The sequence below is a fragment of the Ranitomeya imitator genome, chromosome 10, assembly GCF_032444005.1.
Source record: "Ranitomeya imitator isolate aRanImi1 chromosome 10, aRanImi1.pri, whole genome shotgun sequence".
NCBI lineage: Eukaryota > Metazoa > Chordata > Amphibia > Anura > Dendrobatidae > Ranitomeya > Ranitomeya imitator.
Window position 1 is genome coordinate 141745558 of NC_091291.1, and position 26059 is coordinate 141771616.

The 26059-nt window shown below is 44.7% G+C and overlaps 1 protein-coding gene across 9 annotated transcripts in view; it reads left to right on the top strand.

Annotated features, from left to right (window-relative positions):
* Positions 1 to 26059, top strand: part of FEZ1 (fasciculation and elongation protein zeta 1) — a 68706-nt gene that overhangs the window by 24661 nt on the left and 17986 nt on the right. For 5 of the 9 annotated variants that reach the window (XM_069741546.1, XM_069741544.1, XM_069741547.1 and 2 more), the window contains 2 exons: positions 12852 to 13212; positions 21902 to 22001. In XM_069741546.1, the coding sequence (XP_069597647.1) occupies positions 12852 to 13212; positions 21902 to 22001 (461 nt within the window). Of the gene's footprint in view, positions 1 to 7353; positions 7722 to 12851; positions 13213 to 21901; positions 22002 to 26059 lie in introns of those variants that run through there. The other 4 variants (XM_069741550.1, XM_069741551.1, XM_069741549.1 and 1 more) reach the window with 3 other exon arrangements.

The following is a 26059-nucleotide window of genomic DNA, read 5'->3' on the forward strand; positions in this document are numbered from 1 at the left end:
GATTGCACGTGTGTCCTACATCACTTGTTTCTTTAAGAGGAGGGGATTGAGCATGTGTGTCCTCCAGCACTCTGCTCATCAGGTAGAGGGGACTGAGCATGTGTGTCCTCCAGGACTGGGTACATTAGGTGATTGTGACTGTGTGTCCTCCAACACTTGGCTCATTAGGTGGTGATGAATGATTGTGTGACCACCTGCTGCTTTGCCCCTTCCCACAAGCTGCTGCTGCTCTACCCCTTCCCCAAACTGGCGCTGCCCCTCCGCCGACCTGGCCACCTGTTGCCTTGCCCCTCCCCTGAGCTGGTTGATGCCGCTCTGTCCCTCCCCCTGAGCTGCCCCTTACTGTAGCTAGCTGCTGCTCCTCCGCTGAGCTACCCGCCACTGCCCCTCCCCCGAGCTATCCGCCGCTGCCCCTCCCCCGAGCTATCCACCGCTGCCCCTCCCCTCCCCTCCCCCGAGCTGGCCGCTGCCACTCTGTCTTTTTATATTACCTACTCTTAAGCCTTCTTCAGACAAGATCTAGAAAAAAGATGATTTTTCATCCATATGGCTTTCTGTATGGCCATTTATCACTTCTGGTTGTCATTCACATAAAATTTGTGGGTTTTTTTTTACATCTTAATAAAATTAAATTAAAGGGACTCTGTCACCTGAATTTGGAAGGAACAATCTTCAGCCATGGAGGCGGGGTTTGGGGTTTTTTGATTCACCCTTTCCTTACCCGCTGGCTGCATGCTGGCTGCAATATTGGATTGAAGTTCATTCTCTGTCCTCCATAGTACTCGCCTGCGCAAGGCAAGATTACCTTGCACAGGCATGTACTACGGAGGACAGAGAATGAACTTCAATCCAATATTGCAGCCAGCAGGTAAGGAAAGGGTGAATCAAAAACCCCAAACCCCGCCTCCATGGCTGAAGATTGTTCCCTCCAAATTCAGGTGACAGTGTCCCTTTAAAGGTCAAATACAGTTTTCTGTGTAATCATTGGAACAAACTGATGCCACATGGATAGCGTCCATATTGCACTATATTTTTCTTTGATTTTTTTTTTATGTCCCCAATGAGTTTTATGGATGAGTCTGATTTGAAATAATCATCTAAGAATAGCACATGGTGCCCTGAACTTACCAACCCATTCACCTGCATTGACTTAAGTATTGGTTGTTGACAAACTAACCAAGAACAAGCTCAAGCTCCTGCTTTAGACATGGCTGAGGTAGATGCTGGTATCATTCCCTGACTTAAAGGGGTTTTCTCGTCTTCTGTCTTCAGAAACAAAAACTCCGCTACTTCATGGCTTACGACTTACTTAGCTGGTGGTGCTCCTGATAGTAAGGTTGGACCAGTGACATGGCTGCAACACTGGCCCAAACTGTGCCCAAGGCTGTGCATTTTTGTCTTTGCATTACTGTTGGAAAGCAAGGGGATTCGGCCAGCTTTAGAGCGGAGCAAACAAAAATCTGCTTCAAAATCCACATAAAAAATACTGTGTGAATATAGCTTTAGTAAGAGAAGTATACCTTAAAGACCTAGTGTATATTGTCTGTTGTGAGTTCTGTTTTTGGGCTCCCTCTGGTGGTTACTGATGGTACTGGGTGACTTGTCTTTCCTGGGTTTCTGGGTTCCACCTGTTCCATCAGCATATGGGAGTTTCCTATTTAACCTGGCTTTGCTGGCATTTCCTCGCCGGTTATCAATGTATCCAGTGTGTCTTGTTACCTCTGCTCCCTGCTCCTAGAACCTTCTGGACAAGCTAAGTTTGGATTTTCCTGTTTTGTGTTTTGCTTAATTTGGTTTTTAGTCCAGCCTGCAGATATGTGATTCTCTGCTGCTGGTTGCTCTAGTGGGCTGAAATTGCTTTTCATGTACCATGAGTTGGCACACGAGTTCAAGTAATTTCAGGATGGTTTTTTGAAGGGTTTTTCGCTGACCGCGCAGTTCACTTTTGTATCCTCTGCTATCTAGCTTTAGCGGGCCTCATTTTGCTGAAACTGTTTTCATACTACGTATGTGCTTTCCTCTCATTTCACCGTCATTATATGTGGGGGGCTGCTATTTGCTGTGGGGTATTTCTCTGGAGGCAAGAGAGGTCTGTGTTTCTTCTGATAGGGGAAGTTAGATCTTCGGCTGGAGCGAGACGTCTAGGATCATCGTAGGCACGTTCCCCGGCTACTTTTATTTGTGTGTTAGGTTCAGGGTCGCGGTCAGCTCAGGTTCCATCGCCCTAGAGCTTGTTTGTATCTGTGCTTGTCCTTTTTGTGATCCCCTGCCATTGGGATCATGACAATTGTCACTGCCTGTCTTTTGTCCGTCTTTGGACCAGCTGGATGTTAATATTTTATGTGATCATCTTATACATATTTAACCATCATCTCCCTTCCAACTGGATTGTGTCTGCACATTTGTCTTATCTCATGTGCAAGTCATTGTTGTAAAATAGATAGGGACAGGACTGTGGGCTGCACGGAAGGAGATGAGAGCATCCTGGATGTGGTTCTGTCCCTGGTATATAAGCGATATAGCTAGAGAAGTCATTTTCTGGAACTGACTTTGGTCATTAGCCACTGACCTATTTAACCTTTTTCTAAATGTTGGGCTTTAACCAAGTTATTTTAGAAAGACAAAATGTATATATGACTTGTAAGCTTCCTAAATGGGAAATATTCTACCGGGCGGCTGTCCACTGGTCCTGTCCAGTGTTCGCTAACCCCATACAAGAAGGTTGGTCCACTGCCAGATTTCGTGCACAGCTGTTCCCATATTTATAAATGGATATTGTTGGGTTGTACTTAAGTTCTTGCAATTTACTGATTCTAAAAATTTGCAGCCGTACTTGAGATATTAACACTTTTCTTCTATTTACTGACTGTTGCCTTGGAGACCGACCACTGCTGTTTTCTAGATTAGAGCTAGCCTGGATAAGAAGGAAATGGCAAGCTCCAGTGATCCTGGCCAGCTTCAAAACGATGCTTATAAGCTCAATGGAAAAGAGCTTGTAAGCACTGCACATATTCTGCTGCCTAGCAGCGGTGGACGGTCTCCAAGGCAACAAGCTGAACAAAAGAAAAATGTCTATATCAAGAATGGATTAAATTTTTAATAAGCAAAATGCAAAAGTGTTTGCATCTACAAGCACTTTCTGACCATGTCCGCCTATGAAGATGAAAATAATCTTTAAAATCTCATCCACGATGCTGGAACTGTATGAAGCAGCAGATCTCCCAATCAGATCCACAGCAATAAATCCACTCTGTATAAATCTCATGTGGACATATTATTTTCTGAAGAGGATCTAGATCTGTCTCGCTGGCAAATGTGGAATTACATGGCAGCAATTCAGATGTGAGCAACTTTCCCATCTAGTGCACAGAGGGGCTCCGGAATGGAGGACCACCATGTTTTTATCCACAGGTTGTGAGCAGTTCTTTATAAAGCTTCGGTGTTTATTCCATATGCTCTTTCTCCTGTCCACAAATGCTATAAATCTTGTTTGAGATAATTAGGCTTCTGTGCGATGGTGGTATTGCTGAGCGTTACATCCGTCATGTATGTGTGGCCACTGTCCGCATTGTGCACAAAGCATGTCCGTTATCGGCAGTCTTATCTGATAGGCTGCAACTGAGTAGACACCAACATCAATTTAATGGATGTCCAATTATTTACACACTGCACAGTGCGTGTGTGACTCCAGCTTTATGGCTAGTTTAAGCTAGCCATAAAGCTGGAGTCACACACGCACTGTGCAGTGTTGCTGCTGCTGCCAAAAGTTCATGTACATGTGCTGCATATTTCCTGCAGTTTTAGGGCGCCTCATACACTCGCTGCGCAGAATAATTTCACTGAAGTTGCTGATTTTAAATCCTCAGTATTTCCATTTATGCAGCACATGTTACTGCACATTGTAACCTTGCAATTCTGCAATGAATTACACAGTTATCTTTAGTGTGAAATTTGCTGTGAGAGGTCCACACTGAAAATGTTGGATCGGCCACAATAATATTTTGTAGCCACTGGATGGGACCTCTCACCTGTATCTTCTCTCCATATACTAGGTCTAGGTTCACACAGTGCAAGCAGTATAAAGGGTATTAAACCTGCACTGCTGCAGCTGCGAATCATAGCACAAATGTTTCAATGTAAGCGCCCATAAAAGCATGGAGGCCCTCATTATACCACATTGCTGCAACACCCTGTACGGTCAGAGCAGGGACATTTCCGTTGTAAATGAGATGTATTGGACTGGTTGGCAATGCCATGGGGCAATGCCATACAGCAGCCAGCGTCTGACTCTGTGTACCAGACCCCCAGCTCTGATCAGATCATCATTCCTATTTCCAGAATGTGATTCATACTTCCTGTAGTAGTAGTAAACCTCATTACTAGAGAATCCTCATTACAGCGTCTGCTGAGTGGAAGCTTTTTATCCAGATGCAATCTGCGCTCGCGTGCATTAACAAAAGAAGCAAAATGTGCACCGCAAGGAGCGGCCACATTACCGTTATTCATTGTTGCCAGAGAGTAAATACTTCACCTGCCTAAATTATCCATAGTTGGTTACTGAATAATTTTGTACAGGATAAGATTAAGGGATTTTCTGATCTTTTTTTTTTTTTCCTAAAACTTAGCAGATGCTGATAATAGAGATAAAGAAAACATAGTTACTCCTAAATCCGCCCCCTGCTAAAGAGCTGCCGCTCCGACCCTCTCTGCCGGCCTGGAAGGAATAATGTCACAGCCACCTGACCGTTGAGGGTATGTGCAGACGATCCGGAACTGGCAGCAGTTTGGACGTAGTGAACATGTTGAACGCTGGTGACTCCTCTGTGTTCACTGAACCGTCCAGATTCACCACGTCCAATTCATTGTATGTGTGACATTTCTGAAGTTGACATGCTGCGGTCTGGCGAGATTCGCCGCATGTCCGTCTCCACGAGCGGGCGTCACTGGATGCATCGTAGACATGGGATTTCTTAGTCCCATCCACTATGCTGTAACATCTGAACACTGTGGGTTGGACGCTGCACAAGTACGCAGCAGTCCTTTCCGCAGCGTTTACTGCACATAGCCTCAGGCCACAGATTGGCTGCAGGGTCAGCGGACTGCTGGCAGGGGCGTCGTCAGCCAACGTTAGTCTAATGTGCATGGATTTTTGGAATCCTGCAGTTCTACATTTCATTATTAATACAGAATTTACTGCCAACTCTCCCGCATTGTCCAAGAGGCTCCCAGAGCTTTCTTTTACCTCCCGGAAGAGTTGGCTTACCTCCTAAGTGCCACCATAAATGGTAAAAGTTTATAAATGCTTTTTGTTTTCGATGAGGTGTTCTTATATTTATAGTTTATAGTCTTTATTTAATAAATTAGAGTGGAAAATATTAGGAAATTTTATATGTGAAAATAGGTGGTAGGCAAAATAAACGGTAAATATTGATGGTGATTAGGGTTGAGCGACTTTAGCTTTTTTAGGGTCGAGTCGGGTTTCGCGAAACCCGAATATCTCAAAAGTCGAGTCGAGTGAAATCGTCCGATTATCGCGAAAAGTCGGGGATCAACCGAAACACGAAACCCAATGCAAAGTCTCTCTCTCTCTCTCTCTCTCTCTCTCTGTCTCTGTCTCTGTCTCTGTCTCTCTCTTTCTCTTCCTCTCTCTTTCTTTCTTTCTCTCTTTTTCTCTCTCTCGCGAGAAGATGGCGATTGGCGTGCACACCCCTAAGACCTACGTCATCACTCTGCCCACGCTCCTTCATTGGCTCAAAAAATGGCACCAAACGCATCATACAAAACGCGACTTTGCCAAAAGTCGGCGACTTTTGAATTTGTTCGATCCGTTTCACTCAAGCCTACTGGTGATGTTCACATTCATATGTGACACAAAAAGTAGTGCAGTGTACAGTGGTGGCCAAAAGTTTTGACACCGATATAAATTGTGGTTTTCACACATTTTGTTACTTCAATGTTTTTCGCTCTTTTATTCAGACATTTCTATGGTTCCTGAAGTACAATTATAAACATTTTTGAACGTTTTTTAACTTTTATTGATTATGCTAATTTAATTTCCCAGAGGAGCAGGCATGGCTTATAAGTCTCCTCACTCTGACATGCCAGGCCTGGCTTGTGACTCTCCACAAGGAGAAATGTTACTTCATAAACGTCAAACCTTTGACAAATACATAATTTCTGTAAAAGCCTTAACATTTACAGCACTGACTCTTATTCTTCAAGATTTCTGCAATTCTCCTCAGCTTGTTCCGTAAAGTCATTAAAATCTGCTTTAATAAGTAGTTTGGCTTCTATTAACGCGGTTTTACCATTGAATGGTGCCCTTCTGATACCGTTCACACTGCAAATTCACTGCAGAAACGTGGGGCCTGCCATGAATGTGTGCTGCAGACTCCAGTGTGAATATGTATCAACGTAACTGTAATATTTGCATTTATTTTTGTATTTTTTTAAATAGTGAAAAATACTGATGTGTAGATGACCTAATTGTGATCAGATATAAAACCTGGAATTTATTCTGTAGATTTTACCATGGGTGGAACGGAGTGGCTGAACCTCACCTTTTTTTTTTTTTTTTTTTTTTTTTTTTTTTAAACTTTATTTTTTTTTTTTTGCAAAGCAGTCTGCAGCATAAATTGTCAGTCGCTGTGAAGTTTTGCCTAAGATTTCACCAATAATATTACCCAATACATAACTGCACCATGTTAACAGTGCCGGACGCGGGTGCCAAGGGCCCGTCAGTAACATTGATTTTGGTGGGCCGCTGCTCCGCTACATGCAAATATCACATTACCCTCATTCACAAATTTGCCTATGTTGCTATATAATAATAATAAACGGGGTAGCTTGTCAAATGGCTGTTGAGAGGATGCCCTTCTTCTGTACATAGTGAAATGAATGTATTGTGCCAACTACTTCTCATAGGTGGAGAGCCCGTTCCTACACGGGCGGCCCACCGGAGGATTCTCCTGCTCTCCCGTGGGCCAGTCCGAGCGTGTAAGTCCTAGCTGCACAGTTATTAGAAATAGTTGTGTATCGATGGTGATCTATAAGAAGGGTAACACTGGTAGAACGGGATGAATGTCTGATAACGCCCGACTAAAGGAAACATGACTATGATTCTATGTAAATTAACGTGATGAGACTATTCCTGCCATTAATATCTCTGCCCGGCGCCTTACATATGGCAGGCATATAGCGGCTCTAATTATCTAGGTCAAACATACCATCATTATCTAGCGCCGTGCATCGGTAAATGTTCATATTGGGGATATATAAAAAAATAATATCTAGCACCCCCTACATTGTGACATGTCGGGAGAAGATTAATCGTCCCCCTTTCACAGTGAGGACAATCGAGGCTGTGATTGCAGTGAATTAGACACATCTCACTGGCTCCATCCGCAGCTATTCATGCCCCTGCCTATCTCTGCCTGCCCTGGGAGTGACTATAGTCTTGTCAACAGTGTTGTGGAGGCAATGAATATTCATGAGCAGCTGAGGCAGGGCTGTGCCGCTGGATTGCTTCTTCCCAGCAAGACTTGAGCCATCATCATCATCATCATCATCACCGTTGTGCATTTTATCTGCTTTTCCAGGCAAGATCTGAGGAGGCTGGAGAAGATCCAGGCAGTAGGATGCTGCGCTAGGAAGGACCACTCTCGTCTGCAGTCTTTGTCCTGATGCTGAGGCTCTGGTGACTGGACCTGTGATCTCTGCAGGTGATGATTCTGTCCTTCTGCCATCCTGCCCTCCCCTATCCCTGCAAACCATTCTTTACGTGCAGATGTGATCAGCTAATCTGCAATTCATTGCACCGTAGGGTTTCCAGCTGCACATCAGGGGCTCCTTATTCATCATGAGGGTCTGTGGCCGGTCCTCATGGCCGTGTTACGTGTCACACTATACCACTGGTCCGGGGTAAATAAATGATGCATTGTTTATCCACAGGGAATGAATGATTTTTGTATCACGGCTGTGATCCAGTGGATCTTGGCGGACACAGAACAGTGCGATGTAATGTGACCGGTGTGCTGTAATCAGATACGCACACACGGTACATACATGGGTGTTGTATAATGCACGATGAGCGTAAAGGCAGGACCAGACAGGTACACAATCCAGCCATTAATTACTCCGCACACGTTTCTTCTGCTCCAGACAAATTTCATTATTAACCCTCCGGGAAATCTGTGTGATTCATGGGACTGAAAGGAAAATACTAATATAAAGGTAGCGGTGAGGCCACAAAAAATGTAATTTACTGGAAATCACTGATGATGGGGAATTGTGGATATTTTATTCTGTGTATTCCCATATACAACGCCGGTAAGGGACTTGGCCTTGTAGAAAGCACGGCCCTGTTGTTCAGCCATGTTGGTGATGTGGATGTGTTACCTGACTGGTATATATTGATTGCATAGATAATACTGTATAGTTTTACACCTGTACAGTTCATGGTGTATGGTTATTTTAGAGAAAATTACAGATTTGCAGATTTATTTATCTTTCTACTAAGTTCACTGGAAATGCAGCAGACAATGCACCCTGGGAAAAAAATATGCAAATTGTCTCCAGAAGTCAGCATTATAGGCTGTATGTCTCTGCGCCTTTTTTTTATTCACTTGTTATAAACAATTTTTTTTGTGTGGAAAGGTGTATTACGATTTAATATAACGGCCGTCGTCTGTCTTATGAATACATGTGGTGGCCGGTGTCTATCATATTACACGTGGCAGCCCGTGTCTTTCGTATGATTACACGTGGCAGCCCATGTCTTTCGTATGATTACATGTGGCAGCCCGTGTCTTTCGTATGATTACATGTGATGGCTGGTGTCTATCATATTACACGTGGCAGCCCATGTCTTTCGTATGATTACACGTGGTGGCTGGCATTGGTCTTATGGCCTTATGATTACACATGGCGGCCTGTGTAAGTCGTATGATTACACGTGGCAGCTAGTGCCTTTTGTATGATTACACATGGCAGCTGGCGTCGGTTGTATGTTTTACATGTGGTGGCTGGTGTCTGTGTAATGATTACACGTGGCAGCTTGTGTCTGTCGTATGATAACACGTCATGGCCTCTGTCGGTCTTATGATTACACATGACTGCTGGTGTCTGTCGTATGATTACATGGCTGGTGTCTGTCGTATAATCACACGTGGCGGCCGCTGTCTGTATTATGATTACATATGATGGCCTGTATGAATAAACATGGCGGCCAGTTTCTATCATATGATTACACGTGGTGACCGGCGTCAGTCGTATGATTACACGTGGTGGCCTCTGTCGGTCTTATGATTACACATGATGGCCTGTATCGGTCGTATGATTAGACATGGCGGCCGGTTTCTGTTGTATGATTACATGTTGTGACCGGTGTCGGTCTTATGATTACACGTGGTGGCCGGCGTTGGTTTTGTGATTACACGCGGCAGCCGGCGTTGGTCTTATGATTACATGTGGTGTCTGTCATATGATTACACGTGGTGGCCTCTGACGGTCTTATGATTCCACATGACGGCCTGTATTGGTCATATGCTTAGACGCGGCGGCCAGTTTCTATCCTATGATTACACGTGGTTACCGGCATCAGTCTTATGATTACACGTGGCGGCTGGTGTCTGTCACAAGATTGCAGGTGGCGGCCTGTGCCGTATCAATTTCCTGATTACAGACGTTAATGTTAAAGATTTTTTTTATTGGCTTTCCAAAGTCCCAGTACTCTAGTGTTGCCGCTAGGCCTGGTAGTGATGATCTTACCTTATTTTATACCTTAATGGCTGCTCAGCTGTATATTCAGTCTTCCTACAACAAATCTCAGTGGTCGACTCCTGTCACTCAGTGGGTCTTGCCCCTAAGGCCAAACTGCACATCTGGTCAGTATTTTGCATCAGTTTCTTGAAGCCTAAATCTGGAGTGGATACAAAGTAAAGTAGAAATCTTGTCATTGCATTTTCCCTCTATTTGGGGCTGTGTTCTTTCTTTTGGCTTCAAAATACTTATTCTAAATACTGTGAGTACAGCCAGGGTGGGACAGATTCCACTTGTGAGCCTGTCTGTATGATAGTTTTGGATGATGAGGATTTATTGCCACATGTAGAGGCCATCAGTACGTGTATACAGTAACCTAGAGGCCACTTTCAGCAATGTTTAGGTCAAGTAATAGCTTTAAAGCGAACCTGTCAGCAGGATTGTGCTCAGTAACTACAGACACTGTCAGGTTGGCACTGTTACACTGATTACAATGATACCTTGTAATGAAATCCATCTTGTGGTTATTGTTTAATCTGTATTAAGCAGGGTGGCGTGTAGGCAGAGGTGTGGATGGGGTCTTTGTGGTCCTCTGCTTACATATGCATCTGTATGGGCTTATGACCGGTCATTGATCCTATTTTACATAATGCATATCATATTATGTGGTGAAAAAAAAACAACAAACATTTATCAAAATGACGCCGACAGGGCACCTGTGCAGTAACACCTATCATGTTCCGATAGATGCTACTGCGCTGGCGCCATCTTCATGGAGCAAATTTTTTTTTTTTAGGGGAATAGGACACATTGCACTTTGGCAATAAGGGCGATAAGTTGTGTGGGAACAAAGGATAATTCACTGTACAAGTACGGCCTGACATTCGAGGTAGCGGCCTACAAGATGCTTGTGCTAAGAAGAATGGTGCTGTATGATATGGATATAATCACACACTGCAGTCAGATCCGTGCTTATTGCCAGTATTTCCACCAACGTATCGGAAATGTTGTGTTTTCATCATATTTTAATTCAAATTAAAAGCTGATTTTACAGTATCAGTAAAAGCTGCGGGACTTCAGAAATCTCCTGCACACCCTTGTTTTGTTTTTTCTTCATTGAATTGAAAAATGGCAGTGTTTTGGAATCTGCAGCATTTTTTCACCCATAGAAAATAATCATAAAATGCAATCACGCGAGGCTAGTGTTTTTTGCTGCATTTTTGGTGAATAAAGTTAATTTTATTAAATACTGTAGACAAATCACACAAGTAATCTGCACGAAAAACGCAGCAAGAAAATGCTGAAAAAGTCGTATTTACTGCCAATCGAGCAGGTTTTGGCTGCTGAAAAAAACCACAACTTGTGACCTTAGTCTTAACTATTTCGTTGCTGTGAGCCTGACGAGCAGCTCGAAGAACCTCCGTAGATTCAGACATTAGTTTTTATAAAACACCAAACTATCAGACTGTGTTCCTTCCCCGCTGGAGCGGTCTGTGAGCGCATGTTGTGTAGTCTCCTCCCTGCAGCCTCGGGGACCAAACTTTTCCACAGTAGGAAATGTGAACAGCTGACATGTGCAGGCTGACATGTGCAGACATTCTCCCACACAGCGACATGAGACCGCTGTGCTTAATGTGTGCATGAAGGGGGAATAGTAATATAATCGGTGAGCGTGTACTCACATGAATACTCACTGACATATTATCTACTTTCATGAATGATCCAGGCTGAGTGATATTACCTCATATGTGCCTTGTCTGGGCACCTAAACTATTAGTGGGAATGGTTTTCAATTTACTGTTTTTTTTTTTTTTCTTTAATACAAAATATTGAGAGACCAGTTCCTCTTGTGTTTGAAGGGACGCGGTCAGGCGCACCATGGCGCGGCCGAACATTTAACTACACCTTCCCACCTACTCGTTTTCCATCATCTAGCTCTGCCCTTCTTTACCTCTTTAAATCCACAGCTGTCAAAAAGGAGGAGAGGGTTGCAGAAATAAAGGTAACTATGGAGGGGGGCAAATGTAAAGAAAAAAATACAGCAAAATGGAAATAAATGTTTCGGGGACTTTTTTTTTTTATTGAGTCTACATATGCAAGGAACACCTAACAAACAAGCAATCCTCACGTGTTGCTGCTGTCTAACAGCCGCGAATCATGCAGCCGCGGGAACTTGAACATATTATTCGAGCATGCTCGAGATACTCTGATAACACCCGAGCACGCTCAGATAACACCATATCTGAGGACGTTCGCTCATCACTAATGAGTACATTTCTTTTTAATAATCAGCAGCCTGCAGTGTGTGTGTATATAGATATGTGTCTTTATGTAGATAATATATTAAGCTGTTCTGCGGTTTTATGTTGTTCAGACCCCATATAATCAGTCTTTATTTTACATTATATTTGATCTGCTTCGTTCTTAGCATTGCTTACACAGCACCATCATATTCCGCAGCGCTTTACATACATTATCATCTCTGTGCCCAATGGGGCTCACAGCCTAAATTCCCTATCAGTATGTATTTTGGAGTGTGGGAGGAAATCTGAGAACCTGGAGGAAAACTTCGCATACACGGGGAGAACATACAAACTCCTTGCAGGTGTTGTCCTTGGTGGGATTTGAACCCAGGACCCCAGCACTGATTTCTTTTGGTGTTTAGTTTCCATCTGATCTTTCTCTGATAGCTGGACACCTCTGATAAATAAAGAATAAAACTAATGGAGAATAATTTGTTTCATTGACTTCACAATTGTGATATTTGTCAGAAATGGAAGTTCTCCATGGAGGTCGATGATTGGTGACTGTATGAGAAGACCTCGCGATGTCAGAGCCTAATACACTACTCAAGGACCTAATTAGGGAGTAATAGTGTTTCCTAGTTTCATCTTTGTATTTTTTCGTTCTTAACTATGAATTAGTTATTTGTCAGTTTTAGTGGTGAAGTGTCCAGACAATTACATCACCAGTATGAGAGGTACAGCGGATGAGACGTGAACAATTGTTGCGAATCATCCGCTATAATCAGTGTCTACGATTTCTTTGCTTTTTGTCTTTTGTCAACTGATGTCTATTTAATGTCCAATCAGGCAAACTGAAATTGACGGTATCTTCTCAGCCTCCACTCCTGAGGTGCTCAGTGATGGAGGCCCCGTTGGTGTCTCTGGATGAGGAGTTTGAAGATGTCAGATCTTACTCCGAGGATCGAGCAGACAAGTCGAGGAGCATCTACATGTCACCGTCCCGGCATCTGGAGGATGCTTCTCTTTCGGAGCTAGAAAACTTCAGCTCTGAGATCATCAGCTTCAAGTCTATGGAAGACCTCGTCAATGAGTTCGATGAAAAGCTGAATGTTTGCTTTCGAAATTACAATGCCAAAACGGAGAACTTGGCTCCTGTGAAGAATCATCTGCAGATTCAGGAGGAGGAGGAAAGGCTCAGAGATGAGGAGTAAGTGACCCTTCTGTTGTAGTACCATCATATACGTGTGTGTGTGTGGGTCATAGGATGAAAGTGACCGGTGGTATGTGTCATGAGACCGTCTATGATCCGGATCAGCCCCGATAACCACAGCTGGAATCTTAGTATAAGGTTAGGTCGCCTCTGTGGTCAGACACCTTTTTTCTCTCAAGTCTTGTCCTCAGGTTCCCCTTTCTCAGGGCACCATTCCGATCCTCAGACCCAAGGTCACATTTTCTGATCATGGGCACATGGTTCCACTTTGTGAGACTTTGACACAGGTGTTCCCAATTTCAGTAACATAGTGACATGGCACCCCTGCTCATTTCATAGGCACGTGGTTTGTCTTAACATGACACCAATGTAAAATTTTCAAGAAAGATATCAAGTTTTTACTGTGTACACATAAAGGCTGTTGTTCACACATATAATATTTATGCTCTTCTGCTGTGATTGTGCATCAAAAGCATGGATATTTCCAATATTTGCAATATTTTTTTTGCAAAGGACGGGATCTTGATTACTATTGCTAATATGCAGGACAGGCGCAGCGTAAAGTTTATTTTTTGTACCTTGTGTGTCTTTTGTTCATTTCCAGGGGCCCCTCTGTACTTCCAGCATCACAGAGCTAAAGGAGTGGTCCCATTCTTCACAACTAAAGCAAAATTGTATCTCAATCTGTGTTCAACCTGGCCTAGACAGCTAGTAATACTATGACATATGAGTAATATGGCTGGTCACAGATAACAGACCCCAAAGACAAGAGGGGTAGATTTAACAAGATATACCTTAATAAGTTTTATTTGTACAATAATATTAACATGCCTAGAAAAGTAGAAAAAAAAGGACAAGGAGTAAAAACATATGGAAATAAATGGGAAAATGGCCATATCAGAACCAGAGACGGCCAAATCCCTCATCAGATGGAAACCTCCTGACAAAAAATGTAATGAACACCACTGTCAAAGTGACATGCATAGTATGTGTGAAGAAAACTGGTTCCACCCATGTCACCAATCCGTGACGTAACTACACAGGCACAGCTCCCCGGCGCCCCCTTTGTCTCTCAGGTCAATAAGGGAACTGTACCTAGAGGGAATGGCCGCCGGGGAGACTGCCCTGTTACCAACGCTGGGTATTCTAAGATTCGCAATCAGAGTAAAAGGATCAGCCCAAAATTAATTTATGGTTTAATTGCCCTAAGGGTACACTAGATAATTACAAGAAATATACAGTAAAAATATACCAAGAGTTACAGTCAGAGTAAAATATAACAACAATAGTACAAGTCTTAGAGGTATAAAGCTGGGGGTCAAGTTACCAGGTTGAAGGTCACTTGTGGAGGCTGGGGAGCTCTGCGTTACACAGGTACAAGACTTAGTTGCCGGGCAGCCCCCAAAAAGCATGTGCTTGCTCCCCTCTGGCTGGCATATGCCCTGTTCCTTATTTCATCATCATCATCATCTTCTTCTGTTGTGTCTGACTGTCCATGTGTCCTCAGCTCTTAATCCTTCTGTGTCCCTCCCCCCTGTACCTGGGTGGGCTAATAATCTCCACCCTTCAGCTTCCCTGCAGAATCTATTCCCAATACCTAATAAATGGAATAACTTCTCTCAGGATGATCGGATCAGTTCACGGGCGGTACCAGTGCATGTGGTTTGTTCTGCCGTTCGTACAGGGATCAAACCTGGACCCATTCGATTGTTCTGGGAGGCTGATCTCTATATCTCAGGTTCCAGAACTCTCACTGACCCAGGAGTTGCACTGTCAGATGCGCAATTTCTTCAGGGCGATGATGATATTTTTTTATGAGCCTGCACCTCGGACGATGTGTCCATAATTCATAATTTCATGTTTTAGATGGTCCGGCTGGGAAGACAATAGACGTGTCCTCCTGTAGCCCTCTGACATGTATGCTTTAATGGAGCCCTCAGGCACCTCCATGCCCACTGCTGGCGTGGCTTCCTCATTCAAGCTTTGAAATGCCATCTGCCTGCTACACTGGTCTCCGTCCATTACCATACTAAAGGGTCTTCATTCAAGTAGGAAAAAGGTGGGAGATAGGAGTGCTCATCCCTGCAGATCTGTGACCAGGTGAATTCTGATATGAGACAAAATGGAGTCAGGCCAATCTCTGATAGGAGGCCAGCATTATGCCCCATATCCAAAGATGACAGCTGCTCCCTCTTCACAATATGTACTAAAATAGAAGCCTGACGAAGCCACAGGCGAAACACGTATCGAGGCCATCGCATGATCCCCCATGTGTTCCTGCTATTATTTACACCATGTCTCAAGGTAATTCCTGTCATTCACTTCACTTATTGTACTGCATCTGATCCATTTTATTCCACTCCAGTTATCTATCCACTTGGCTAACATTGGCTACATTGCCTTTGTGTTCATAGCCCGTGTGTGTATCTTCACATCATTTGCCCTGTACTTGTGGTATCACTACCTTCATGCAGTTGTTCTAGTCTGTTCTATTTTAGCACATATTATGCATGTCACTTTTACAGTGGTGTTCAGTACATTTGTTTTTTTTTGTCAGGAGGTTTCCATCTCATGGGGATTAGTCTCTGGTTCTGATATGGCATTTGACACTGTGGACCATCAGCTCCTCCTCACTATGCTCCGCTCCATCAGCCTCAAGGACACCGTTCTCTCCTGGTTCTCCTCCTATCTCTCTGATCGCTCCTTCACTGTATCTGTTGCTGGTTCCTCCTCCTCTCACCTTCCCCTTACTGTTGGGGTTCCTCAAGGATCAGTCCTAGGCCCCCTCCTCTTCTCTTTGTATACCGCCCCTATTGGACAAACAATCAGTAGATTTGGTTTCCAGTACAATCTCTTTGCTGATGACACCCAATTATACACTTCTTCTCCTGATATAACGCCTGCCTTTCTAGAAAACACCAGTGATTGTCTTACCGCTGTCTCTAATGTCATGTCCTCCTTCTAATTGAAACTGAACCTGTCAAAAACTGAACTCCTCGTGTTCTCTCCCTCTACTAACCTACCTTTGCCTGACATTGCCATCTCCGTGTGCGGTTCCACCATTGCTCCCAAGCAACATACCCGCTGCCTTGGGGTCATACTTGATTCCAAGCTTTCATTCACCCCCCACATCCCATCACTGGCTCGCTCTTATCTGCATCTCAAAAACATTTCTAGAATTCGCCCTTTCCTTACTTTCGACTCTGCAAAAACTCTTACTGTTTCACTTATTCATTCTCGTCTGGACTATTGTAACTACTAATCGGCCTCCGTCTTACCAAACTCTCCCTGCTCCAATCTGTCCTGAATGCTGCAGCCAGAATCATATTCCTCACCAACCATTACACCGATGCCTCTACCCTGTGCCAGTCATTACACTGGTTACCCATCCACTCCAGAATCCAGTACAAAACTACTACCCTCATCCACAAAGCACTCCATGGCTCAGCACCACCCTACATCTCCTCCCTGGTCTCAGCCTACCACTCTACCCGTGCCCTCCGCTCCGCTAATGACCTGAGGTTAACATCCTCAATAATCAGAACCTCCCACTCCCGTCTCCAAGACTTTTCACGTGCTGCACCAATTCTTTGGAATGCAATTCAAAGGTTAATACGATTAATCCCCAATCCCCACAGTTTTAAGCGTGCCCTAAGAACGCATTTGTTCAGACTGGCCTACCGCCTCAACGCATTAACCTAACTATCCCTGTGTGGCCCATTCAAAAAACTTCAACCATAATCCGGTTCCTCGCATCATGTTCATACTCTTTTTGCAATTAATAGCCCTCTATGTCTGTACTGCTACATATTTAGGCTGATAACCGGTTCATGCAGCTTTACATGAACACTCGATCCTTACACTATGGCCGGTCCGAACAACGAAAGCAATTGTTGCCATCCGCCTCTCGTGTCTCCCCTTTTTCCTCATAGCTTGTAAGCTTGCGAGCAGCAGGGCCCTCATTCCTCTTGTATCTGGTGATCGGGGCCCTCATTCCTCCTGTATCTGGTGATCGGGGCCCTCACTCCTCCTGTATCTGGTGACCGGGGCCCTCACTCCTCTTGTATCTGGTGATCGGGGCCCTCATTCCTCCTGTATCTGGTGATCGGGGCCCTCACTCCTCTTGTATCTGGTGATCGGGGCCCTCATTCCTCCTGTATCTGGTGATCGGGGCCCTCACTCCTCCTGTATCTGGTGATCGGGGCCCTCATTCCTCCTGTATCTGGTGATCGGGGCCCTCACTCCTCCTGTATCTGGTGATCGGGGCCCTCATTCCTCCTGTATCTGGTGATCGGGGCCCTCACTCCTCCTGTATCTGGTGATCGGGGCCCTCACTCCTCCTGTATCTGGTGATCGGGGCCCTCACTCCTCCGGTTATCTGTTTTGATCTGTGTTTATTGTTATGCTGTAATGTTTGTCTGTACAAATCCCCTCTATAATTGCAAAGTGTTGCGGAATATGTTGGCGCTATATACATGAAATTATTATTATTATTACTTTTTCCATCTATTTCCATATCTTTTTAGTCGTTTTTCTCTCCTCCCATTTTTTTCTTCTTTTCTAGGCATGTTAATATTATTAACATAGTAACATAGTTAGTAAGGCCGAAAAAAGACATTTGTCCATCCAGTTCAGCCTATATTCCATCATAATAAATACCCAGATCTACGTCCTTCTACAGAACCTAATAATTGTATGATACAATATTGTTCTGCTCCAGGAAGACATCCAGGCCTCTCTTGAACCCCTCGACTGAGTTCGCCATCACCACCTCCTCAGGCAAGCAATTCCAGATTCTCACTGCCCTAACAGTAAAGAATCCTCTTCTATGTTGGTGGAAAAACCTTCTCTCCTCCAGACGCAAAGAATGCCCCCTTGTGCCCGTCACCTTCCTTGGTATAAACAGATCCTCAGCGAGATATTTGTATTGTCCCCTTATATACTTATACATGGTTATTAGATCGCCCCTCAGTCGTCTTTTTTCTAGACTAAATAATCCTAATTTCGCTAATCTATCTGGGTATTGTAGTTCTCCCATCCCCTTTATTAATTTTGTTGCCCTCCTTTGTACTCTCTCTAGTTCCATTATATCCTTCCTGAGCACCGGTGCCCAAAACTGGACACAGTACTCCATTATTGCACAAATAAAATTTATTATCTATTGCTAAAGCTACCCCTTTTGCCTTTTTGTCTCCCATCATCCCTGGTGGGACATATTCCTCATATGTCATAGCATTACTATGTGTCTAGGCTAGGTTGAACACCGATTGGGATCCAGTGTTGCTTTGGTTGTGTAGTTCAGTCTAGGGGTATGCTCTACTTTCATTAGTGGTGCTCTGTTTTAGGTTAAAGAGTGGTCCTATTCTTGTTTGCTAAAACTACGTTTCCCAGCAGCACCTGCTACTCCTCAGTGCTGCAGATCCCTCCCTCTGCTCACCTGTGTGATAGCAACATGGACAATTCTTATTTATGTGGATAAGGTGACCATTGATAGAGTAGAATGTATTTTACCAATATTCATTACCATTTACAAACTCCACATTTCATTGGTGGTTCATGGGGGCTTCAGTATATGATCATGCTCCCCCTGCACGTATAGCTGAGCTGAGCACAGAATAGCTGAGCTGTGCGACAACAGGGCTCTCAGGGCAGTAAGAATCCCATGAGTGTCTGCAGCTGATTTATCAGACAGGGCTGCAGGTGCATCTGTTTTTCATGAATTAGGCACAAATGCAGCTGGTGTCAGTGAGATGTCCGGCACAGCATAGCTGAGCTGTGCTGCAACCCGGGTATCAGATGATTTATTAGACAGGGTCATTAGGCGATCTGAGTGACCGCATTAAATCTACAGGAGGACGGATGCAGTGGTAACCTAGGGGAAAGAAACACCCTGTGCAAGCTGCTTAATGAGTCTGGTCCTTTACACCCCCTGATGTGTCCATAGCATTCCCAGTTGCCCATGCACTAGTTTCACGGATGTCCAGGTGTTTAATAAGTGCAGATGAAAGCATGCTATGAGCAAACACACTTATCTGCGACTCTGCAGGTCCTGGACATCCAAAAAGGCTTCACCTGAACTGTGGACATTACTGATCTCATCCTATTGTCTGGACAGGAGAGGCAAGATGTCAGAGGCTTCATATAGACCACAAAAAACAAAAGCAGAATATCTGATCCGTACGTATTAGTAAGTTTTCTCTAAAGCCGCCCCTGCAGATAAATGCGTAATGTTGTGATGAGACGTTGATGGATACCATAGATCAGACATAAGGAGCAGGTGGCCGCCCAGATGATGCACCGTGTACAAGTCCTGCTGGGACTTGTGGTAAAACCACAGGTTGTCCGTGTCTGTGCTGAGTCCACTCTCCAACTCCTGACCTGGCAGAGCACCCGGTGCACCACACATTGTTGTTCTTCTCACTATGTAAAATTTCCTTGTTTTTGTCTGTAAGTTCCTTAGAAATGGTGGCATGAATTTATCCTAGACGACATATGTTGGGATTTGTGACCCTGGTGACTAGCGGCACCTAGATTTGTGCCCGGGACTTCAGTAATGCAGCTCTGCCCACAGATCTAGATACAGGGTGTGGTGTGTGGGATCATTGTAGTGGGATATCGGCCCCATGGTCAGCCGCCTCCATTCTGCACCATTCATCTTTCCATAGAAATCATTCATCAATGTACAGCACCATGGAATTAATGGTGCTATATAAATAAATAATAATAATCAGTAACCCTTTAATGGCAGAGCAATGGTTGCTGAATGACTAGGTGCATGCAATTTGTTATACATATGTTAACACCTAAGCAGAACATAGGAATACAAGATATTTTCCTTTTACAGTTTTCTACAAAAATTATTATTGCTCCCTAGCATATTCACAAATGTCATTAGCGATGCTGCTGCTGTTGAAAATATTCCTAGAACTGCGCAGTCTCAGGACGATGGTTTTCTTTTCCACCTTCCCACCCCCATCCCTAATCATTGGGTCTTAAAATTCTACAAAGTCTCTATTGTTGGCTACTGCTTTTGTGCTTTTATTTTCTTGAATCTTGGAAATTTATTGGAAGGCCCAGTTTTGATGTGTGACTGTCCTCCGAGCAGTGCACACTTCATACGTGACCACTGTCGGGTGCATTCTCAGGACAGGCGGTATCCGTCACAGTGGCTACAGCTTGGATTGACACGGTGGCCTCCGTCCGTCATAGGAAAAAAGCAAACGTCTATACAGCAAGGTGTATATAAATAATAAATCCTTTTTTTTTCTTTAGGAAAGTGCAGTCTGCAATGCTTTCCTGTATAACTAAATGCTATGCTGATGAGTGCTAGCTAAATTGCCAAAAAGAACACAATTTTGATCTCCATCTGCTGAATAACAGCCTATGGGAATCATAAAGTATACATGGGGAAAGCTTCCTCTGTATACTGTAGGCTTAGTGTATGCACACAGTGTGCTCGGAGCCTTAGTGTATGCACGCGGTGTGCTCGGAGCCTTGGTGTATGCACGCGGTGTGCTCGGAGCCTTAGTGTATGCGCGCGGTGTGCTCGGAGCCTTGGTGTATGCACGCGGTGTGCTCATAGCCTTGGTGTATGCACGCGGTGTGCTTGGAGCCTTGGTGTATGCACACAGTGTGCTCGGAGCCTTAGTGTATGCACGCGGTGTGCTCATAGCCTTGGTGTATGCACGCGGTGTGCTCGGAGCCTTAGTGTATGCTCGCGGTGTGCTCGGAGCCTTAGTGTATGCTCGCGGTGTGCTCGGAGCCTTGGTGTATGCTCGCGGTGTGCTCGGAGCCTTAGTGTATGCACGCGGTGTGCTCGGAGCCTTAGTGTATGCACGCGGTGTGCTCGGAGCCTTAGTGTATGCACGCGGTGTGCTCGGAGCCTTAGTGTATGCACGCGGTGTGCTCGGAGCCTTAGTGTGTGCTCGGAGCCTTAGTGTATGCTTGCGGTGTGCTCGGAGCCTTAGTGTATGCTTGCGATGTGCTCGGAACCTTAGTGTATGCTTGCGGTGTGCTCGGAACCTTAGTCTATGCTCGCGGTGTGCTCGGAGCCTTAGTGTATGCTTGCGGTGTGCTCGGAGCCTTAGTGTATGCTTGCGGTGTGCTCGGAGCCTTAGTGTATGCACGCGGTGTGCTCGGAGCCTTGGTGTATGCGCGCGGTGTGCTCGGAGCCTTGGTGTATGCGCGCGGTGTGCTCGGAGCCTTGGTGTATGCACGCGGTGTGCTCGGAGCCTTGGTGTATGCACGCGGTGTGCTCGGAGCCTTGGTGTATGCACGCGGTGTGCTCGGAGCCTTGGTGTATGCACGCGGTGTGCTCGGAGCCTTGGTGTATGCACGCAGTGTGCTCGGAGCCTTGGTGTATGCGCGCGGTGTGCTCGGAGCCTTGGTGTATGCACGCCATTCTGTACTCGAGCTGTGATACTTGGATGTGTGTAATTGACGTTTTAATGACTCTTGTATATTTATATTTTGTTTGCTAAATTAAAAAGCATATTTTTCCATTTATTAAGAGGAGAGGGGTGGAAATTGCAAGATAAAGGGGAGCAGTGGTGAGCATGTGTGCAGCAGGCCCCGCTGCTCTGTTCTGTGTTCTGGCCTCTCTGTAAGATTTTTGGGCACTGACATCATTGTCCCCGGGGCACGGAACATCCATTCTTCAGTACTGACCACTTTCTTCCATTCACAGAGTCTGGGACGCCCTCACCGACAACTATATACCATTAAATGGTGAAAAATGGAGAGAACAGAGCGAAGAGCTGCTGAACGGTAACCTGTCAGACACCGAGGTACGGAGGTCTCCAGTGATACTTTCTATGTAAGGTTTTGTAGAATAAAATTCCTTCCCACTAATATTTAATAATCCAGAAATTCTGATCTGTTTATTGCATAAATCAAAGTCCCGACACCATTAACTGAACAGGAACTAATAATTTACTTCTGTGGTTAAAAGCCAACGTTAGGGGAAGATCATCTATAGGTTTCTGGCACTGTCCTCTAATCCAGAATATTTGGGATCGATACATATGCTGATTACTTTGCGGCACGTCCCGGTCATTGGATTAAAGTTCCATTGATTGGAACCAGTGGTTTTTAGTACCGTGAAGCCACTCGCAGTGAATTCTTCTTCTAATGTGCACAGATGCCTTTTTTAAGATAAATTTACAATTTTTTTAATTCCATTTTTATTTTGTTAAAGTCCAAAGTGGATTCAAAAGGAATTAGAAGGATAACATGGAGAGGGAGGACATTATCAATGAGACCAGCAGATTAGAGTCCATTACTCCATTATATTGTGCACGTTGTGAGTTCTGTCCGTTGTCGGAGGCACTCTGGACTCGATTGCTCTCTCAAGCTCTCGGACTCCTTCTTCTGTTCTTGAGGGAATTCTCCAAATGGGATGTAATGTTCGGAGTTTGTTGTGTAAGAGCCGGATGTTTGTTACACGCTGACCTTGCAGACAGAAGCCATTTACTGGCAGACGAGACGCTGAATGAAAGAATCACAAAGGTAAAATGCTGAGAGCGCGGCCAGCAGCGGGACGAGGCGGAGGAAAATCCCAAAAGTGCACGAATCGCCACAAATCCTACCTTCTAATCCATGCCGAATGTTGATGGATCGAACTTTCAGTTATTAAAAGGACAATCAGACATTGTAAAGAAGCTGCTTATATAATGACCCTGATCATCGATAACAAAAAGGGCAGCACAGAGGATTTCAGGAAAGGAAGCTTCCTTTACAAAACCACCTGAAATTCCAAGGTGTTGACTAAAATATAGAAACTTGGGTTTCCATAGGTGATCCATGTCATCAGCGGCCGAAAATAAGGCTGGGCTGTGACAACTGAAAACTCCTTTATTGTGGTGTCAATACTCCAGAAATTCTATATATACTTTCATATTTTATATCTCAGACAGCACAAAACTCTTTATGTACAAAGATTGTTAACACAAGATTGACACAAACTCGGACTCCACTCCATTCAGTATCTATAGGGCTGCCAGAAATAGTGAAGCGCTGTACTGACTTTCTCCAGCAGTCCCCATAGACAGTGAAAGGAGCAGATGTCGAGCATGCATCCAAGACTGAGCTCTGCTGTGACCGGTTCTCAAGGTCCAGAGCCTCATTATTAGAATCAATGGGAGTGCCAGCATTCAGAGCCCCAACGAGCAGTAAGTTATCTACATTTATTTACGGTTAGGGCAAAACTTTTTAGTTTGTCTATCCCTTTTATAATTTACTAGATGGTGGCCCAATTCTAACGCATCGGGTATTCTAGAATATGCATGTCCATGTAGTATATTGCCCAGCCACGTAGTATATTGCCCAGCCACGTAGTATATTGCCCAGCCACGTAGTATATTGCCCAGCCACGTAGTATATTGCCCAGCCACGTAGTATATTGCCCAAACACGTAGTATATTGCCCAGCCACGTAGTATACTGCCCAGCCACGTAATATACTGCCCAGTCACGTAGTATATTGCACAGCCTGCATAGTATATAGCACAGCCCATGTAGTATATTGCCCAGCCACGTAGTATACTGCCCAGCCACGTAGTATACTGCCCAGCCACGTAGTATATTGCCCAGCCTGCATAGTATATAGCACAGCCTGCATAGTATATAGCACAGCCTGCATAGTATATAGCACAGCCCATGTAGTATATTGCCCAGCCACGTAGTATATTACACAGCCTGCATAGTATATAGCACAGCCCATGTAGTATATTGCCCAGTCACGTAGTATATTGCACAGCCTGCATAGTATATAGCACAGCCCATGTAGTATATTGCCCAGCCACGTAGTATATTGCCCAGTCGCGTAGTATATTGCACAGCCTGCATAGTATATAGGACAGCCCATGTAGTATATTGCCCAGCCACGTAGTATATTGCCCAGTCACGTAGTATATTGCACAGCCTGCATAGTATATAGCACAGCCCATGTAGTATATTGCCCAGCCACGTAGTATATTGCCCAGCCACGTAGTATATTGCCCAGTCACGTAGTATATTGCACAGCCTGCATAGTATATAGCACAGCCCATGTAGTATATTGCCCAGTCACGTAGTATATTGCACGGCCTGCATAGTATATAGCACAGCCCATGTAGTATATTGCCCAGCCACGTAGTATATTGCACAGCCTGCATAGTATATAGCACAGCCCATGTAGTATATTGCCCAGTCACATAGTATATTGCCCAGTCACGTAGTATATTGCACAGCCTGCATAGTATATGCACAGCCCATGTAGTATATTACCCAGCCACGTAGTATACTGCCCAGCCACGTAGTATACTGCCCAGCCACGTAGTATACTGCCCAGCCACGTAGTATATTGCACAGCCTGCATAGTATATGCACAGCCCACGTAGTATATTGCCCAGCCACGTAGTATACTGCCCAGCCACGTAGTATACTGCCCAGTCACGTAGTATATTGCACAGCCTGCATAGTATACTGCCCAGCCACGTAGTATACTGCCCAGCCACGTAGTATACTGCCCAGCCACGTAGTATATTGCCCAGCCTGCATAGTATATAGCACAGCCTGCATAGTATATAGCACAGCCTGCATAGTATATAGCACAGCCCATGTAGTATATTGCCCAGCCACGTAGTATATTACACAGCCTGCATAGTATATAGCACAGCCCATGTAGTATATTGCCCAGTCACGTAGTATATTGCACAGCCTGCATAGTATATAGCACAGCCCATGTAGTATATTGCCCAGCCACGTAGTATATTGCCCAGTCGCGTAGTATATTGCACAGCCTGCATAGTATATAGGACAGCCCATGTAGTATATTGCCCAGCCACGTAGTATATTGCCCAGTCACGTAGTATATTGCACAGCCTGCATAGTATATAGCACAGCCCATGTAGTATATTGCCCAGCCACGTAGTATATTGCCCAGCCACGTAGTATATTGCCCAGTCACGTAGTATATTGCACAGCCTGCATAGTATATAGCACAGCCCATGTAGTATATTGCCCAGTCACGTAGTATATTGCACGGCCTGCATAGTATATAGCACAGCCCATGTAGTATATTGCCCAGCCACGTAGTATATTGCACAGCCTGCATAGTATATAGCACAGCCCATGTAGTATATTGCCCAGTCACATAGTATATTGCCCAGTCACGTAGTATATTGCACAGCCTGCATAGTATATGCACAGCCCATGTAGTATATTACCCAGCCACGTAGTATACTGCCCAGCCACGTAGTATACTGCCCAGCCACGTAGTATACTGCCCAGCCACGTAGTATATTGCACAGCCTGCATAGTATATGCACAGCCCACGTAGTATATTGCCCAGCCACGTAGTATACTGCCCAGCCACGTAGTATACTGCCCAGTCACGTAGTATATTGCACAGCCTGCATAGTATATAGCACAGCCCATGTAGTATATTGCCCAGCCACGTAGTATATTGCCCAGCCACGTAGTATATTGCCCAGCCACGTAGTATATTGCCCAGTCACGTAGTATATTGCCCAGTCACGTAGTATATTGCCCAGCCACGTAGTATATTGCCCAGTCACGTAGTATATTGCCCAGTCACGTAGTATATTGCACAGCCTGCATAGTATATAGCACAGCCCATGTAGTATATTGCCCAGTCACGTAGTATATTGCCCAGTCACGTAGTATATTGCACAGCCTGCATAGTATATGCACAGCCCATGTAGTATATTGCCCAGTCACGTAGTATATTGCACAGCATGCATAGTATATAGCACAGCCCATGTAGTATATTGCCCAGTCACGTAGTATATTGCACAGCATGCATAGTATATAGCACAGCCCATGTAGTATATTGCCCAGCCACG